General features: G+C 43.3%; 1 protein-coding gene across 1 annotated transcript; it reads right to left on the bottom strand.

Annotated features, from left to right (window-relative positions):
* Positions 1-699: 699 nt before the first annotated feature.
* LOC104947739 (HHIP-like protein 2) lies at positions 700-2936 on the bottom strand (the record flags this gene model as incomplete). The annotated part of the gene is made up of 3 exons (XM_010773822.1): positions 2592-2936; positions 1387-1776; positions 700-962 (listed from the first exon to the last, which is right to left on the bottom strand). Coding segments are annotated over exons 1-3 (998 nt in total), but the record flags the coding sequence as incomplete, so codon positions are not given.
* Positions 2937-4420: the final 1484 nt, after the last annotated feature.

Genomic DNA, 4420 nt, shown 5'->3' with positions numbered 1-4420 from the left:
TGTCCCTTTAGGGGCTCCGTAGATTGCCTTTTACACTGTTACATTGTATTTTTAGTCTTGTATGTGTTTAACAGAGACATATGTTAAGGGTTTACATGTCAGGGGGGCAAAAGGAAGTGTAAGATGGGGATTTAGAAATGGTTAAGGACTGGTGGTTTAATGGTTTAATGGTGGGATGGCGGACCAGCTGTTTCCTCTCATGAATATATAGCAGGACTGTAAGCAGAACTTCTTTATCCTCTGAGGACGAAGTTGTTCTGTTCCTGCATTTGAGATCGATTTCACTTTCACATTACATTAATGCACACAATGTACACAATATCTGTTTTCTTTTTTTATTGCTTCCGAATTTTATTCCATACTTTATTCCACTTTATTCCATTCTATTTCTATGTCAATACTGCTATATTTGACTATATATTTTATTATTTTAAATATTTTTTTTTATGTTATTATAGTGTTCTTAAAATAGTTCTCTATCTGTGTTTTACATTTTTGTTTTACTTTTATGTATGCACCGACGACACCAAGTCAAATTCCTCGTACGTGTCAACCTACCTGCTAATAAACCTGATTCTGATTGTGTATTGACTTTCTTTATTACTTTATTAAATATAACAAAAAACAAACTTTGTCCATGAATCATAAAATCAGTTTCTCTTAAGAATTTCCTCCACAGCCAAACACTGCTCAGCGTACCTCTCTGAGTTCGGGTCGGCCACGTTCACATCGTGTTCGGACGCCTTCATCTCGCTGACCCTCACTTTCTCCAGCTTGCTGTCCACCAGGATGGAGTAGTAGATGAAGAAGCGTCCGTTCTCTCTGTGCTTTGGGTGGAAAGCCATGCCCAGGAAGCCCCTCTCGTCCCCCAGCCAGCCCGTGGTCATCACCTCCCCGCTCAGATCCAGGAAGGGCGTCTCCAGCCGGCTGCCGTCACGCAGGTAGACCCACACGAAGCCCACCTGAGAGGGAACGTCTTAATGAGCGGGGTAATAAGAATCATAGAAGCTTTCAGGAGAGAGAATTCACCGCTTCAGGCTGAATGTAATATCTTTCTCAATGCCTGTTTAATAGTAGTAAATGATAGACTCTGTGAACTTAACTTAATTCGACCTTGCATGCATTTAAGACTAGAGAAATGCCATTACTCTGATTGGTTAGCTGGCCGGCTCTGTTGTGATTGATCAACCGCTTAGAGATGTCCCGCCCCTTAGTCTATCACAAGCAATGTGTTGGAGCGCCAGCCAATAGAAGCGCCAGTGTCCCATAATGATGTCACTATGTTCAGCAGGTAAACAAAGGAGTCCAATGGAGGCGTTTCCAGATCATTTACATGCACACAAACCTAACGAACACACTACAGGGAAGAGCCCCTTCAAACAGCACCTGCTCTGCGATGAACATGCGATGCGTGCCGTCTCCACTGTGCAGCATCAGCACCGGGTTCCTCAGGTTGTTGGCCACCTCCGTCAGGCACAGCTGCAGACAGCCCCGGGGGTCCTCGGCCACGCGGCCCAGGTTGCTGTTGAGGTTGGAGCTCTGCAGCACGTTGGGGTAGCAGTAGTCCTGGTCCTGTAGGTCCACCATGCTGCAGAAGGTGGAAGCGTCTCGCTGCGACGTGTCCTGCAGCAGCCGGTTCTCCGTTAGATATTTCACCACGTGGCCACATTTACCGTGGAACTTGGAGCAAAATCCAGAGCAGAGGCCCGGCAACTCTCTGACGGGAGTGTAGGGGTCCTCGGCATCGAACAGGTGGGCGGCGTACGGAGAGCACTCCTGGAGAAAAACCACCAGACACTGCTGATTATCACAGAGGCGTTTCACGGCTAGAGAGGCTACACAGGGAAATGAAAGGGACACCTTGGCTGGCTTCAAGGACTTTTGAGTGTTAGATCAAAGCGGAGGCATGGAGTGACCCTTTTAACTATCTGACAAATAGTGTGTGTAGCTTTTTTTTATACACGCGAAACCAGCTGAGGACTGATTAAAATCTCTCCCACTAAGACAAAAGCCAGAGTAAAGAAAATGTTCGGCAATAAAAAACAAGGTTTAATAGGACAAAGACCAAATCTGGTTTTGAAAAAAGGCACTCTGCCCCCTTTCCTCTAAGTACGCCACTGTTTTACAATATATGGGAACATTTAATAGTAATATTTAACTAATTTCAAGATTTGTATTGGAGTTATTAAAGTTATTTGTAGGAATTATAAGCGTTATTTACATGTTTTTGTAAAATTCTTATAAAAAACTACGAAAAAACAGGTCCCCTCTCATCACAAAATCACCTCTGAATTCTGCATGACTTTTAATTGAGATTTGTATGAAATGAGATAAAAAGAAGAGGAATTATAGAAAGTAAATACAAGTTGCATGATGCCTGACATTAAATGCTGCATTATTTTAAATGTAAATATGTATTAAATCAGATTAGAGAACAGGAAAAATAGCAGACTAAAGAGGTTGATAATGAGAATCACTTTAATGATGGTTTGGATTAAACTGAATGTAGAAGCATTTAGCAATGTTTTAATCTGTGCCAGCAACGTCTTATGCCCATTCCATCACAAGCCAATATAAAAGCATGTACCGACCTGGCACATGACCTCCTTCAGCAGGTCCTCACACAGATCTTCCCCCCTCGTGTCCAGCTGGTCGATGATGTCCCAGTATCTCTCCGCGATCATGTTGTCCATCTTCTGATCGCAGCAGCCGAACTGCTCGTACTGCGTGCAGAACTCCAGGTGCCATAAAGGTTTGAAAGGTGGCGCGAAGTCCAGACACTGAGGGTGCGCTGAGGCTGGAACCAGCACCACGACGGACACGAGGAGAGGGAAAAATGAGGGAAGGATTGAGCGCTTTTTGGATGAGCTCGGACCTGACACCGTGCGTAAATACGCGCAGACGGCTCCACTTGGATGAAGCGCAGCATCCCGCATACCTGTAATTTTCCCGTCTGCAACCGAGAGACTTCCACTGTTTGCTCTCCTTTTTATGCGTGCGCGTACACATGTATGCATGTGCTATAGGCGTGTGTAAAAGCACCAGCCAATCCCAGTATCATATGCAAGATACACACAAAAAAACAACGCACCTAAACTCCAGTAAACTGCAGCCCGTAATTAGTAACACATAAAACTAAATAAATCTGTGGTCGTTCGTAAAGTTAATTAGGATGTCTTTATTGTAAATGTTCACCACCGCAGTGATGTTGGCGGAGGAATACTCACAATTAACTCGAAAGGACACACACGCACACACACACACACACACACACACACACACACACACACACACACACACACACACACACACACACACACACACACACACACACACACACACACACACACACACACACACACACACAGAAACACAGAAGTGGTAGAAGAATGACATGTTTTTTATGCAAACCCCGGCCCTTATCTGAAAAGTAACTTAAGCTTTAAAACAATATAATATAGTGGAGTAAAATACATGTTCACCTTTTAAATGGACTGGAGTAGAAGTATTCATAAGCAATAAAAAGGAGGTACGGTACTTGAGTAAATGTACTTAGTTACTTTCCAGCAATGCAAACAAACAACAAGGGTACAGTTTCCAGGAATGCATACATCAACACGCAGCCACAACACAGACTGTAATTAAGTCTCTCAGTCATGTCGGAGCGCCTGCAGGCAGCGTGTGTTCCAGCATTTGGCAGCAGCTGCTTCATCCTGTAAATCTAAAAACGGTCCCGGGTCCGGCACGTCAAACTCTGACTTAATGTTAAAGCAAACATGTCATCATTTACTAATGCTGCCAGAGAGAAAGAATTATGACATATTATTCAATACGTTCCCAAAGCACGGGCTTATTAAGTAACTCAGATATTGGAAACCTTTAGAAGACGGTGACAAGTTTAAAGTTAAAGTGACCCTATTGTCCTCATGTTCAGGTGTTTATCAGTATGTAGTGTCTCTACTTTAAAGAGTCCTCTCCTGCTGATGTTCAGGTGTATATCAGTATGTAGTGTCTCTACTTTAAAGAGTCCTCTCCTGCTGATGTTCAGGTGTATATCAGTATGTAGTGTCTCTACTTTAAAGAGTCCTCTCCTGCTGATGTTCAGGTGTATATCAGTATGTAGTGTCTCTACTTTAAAGAGTCCTCTCCTGCTGATGTTCAGGTGTATATCAGTATGTAGTGTCTCTACTTTAAAGAGTCCTCTCCTGCTGATGTTCAGGTGTATATCAGTATGTAGTGTCTCTACTTTAAAGAGTCCTCTCCTGCTGATGTTCAGGTGTATATCAGTATGTAGTGTCTGTACTTTAAAGAGTCCTCTCCTGCTGATGTTCAGGTGTATATCAGTATGTAGTGTCTCTACTTTAAAGAGTCCTCTCCTGCTGATGTTCAGGTGTATTATCAGTATGTAGTGTCTGTACTT

Source organism: Notothenia coriiceps, unplaced genomic scaffold, assembly GCF_000735185.1.
Source record: "Notothenia coriiceps isolate Sejong01 unplaced genomic scaffold, NC01 NC01_scaffold00012992, whole genome shotgun sequence".
Classification (NCBI taxonomy): Eukaryota; Metazoa; Chordata; class Actinopteri; order Perciformes; family Nototheniidae; genus Notothenia; species Notothenia coriiceps.
This window is presented reverse-complemented; position numbering and strand designations above follow the sequence as displayed.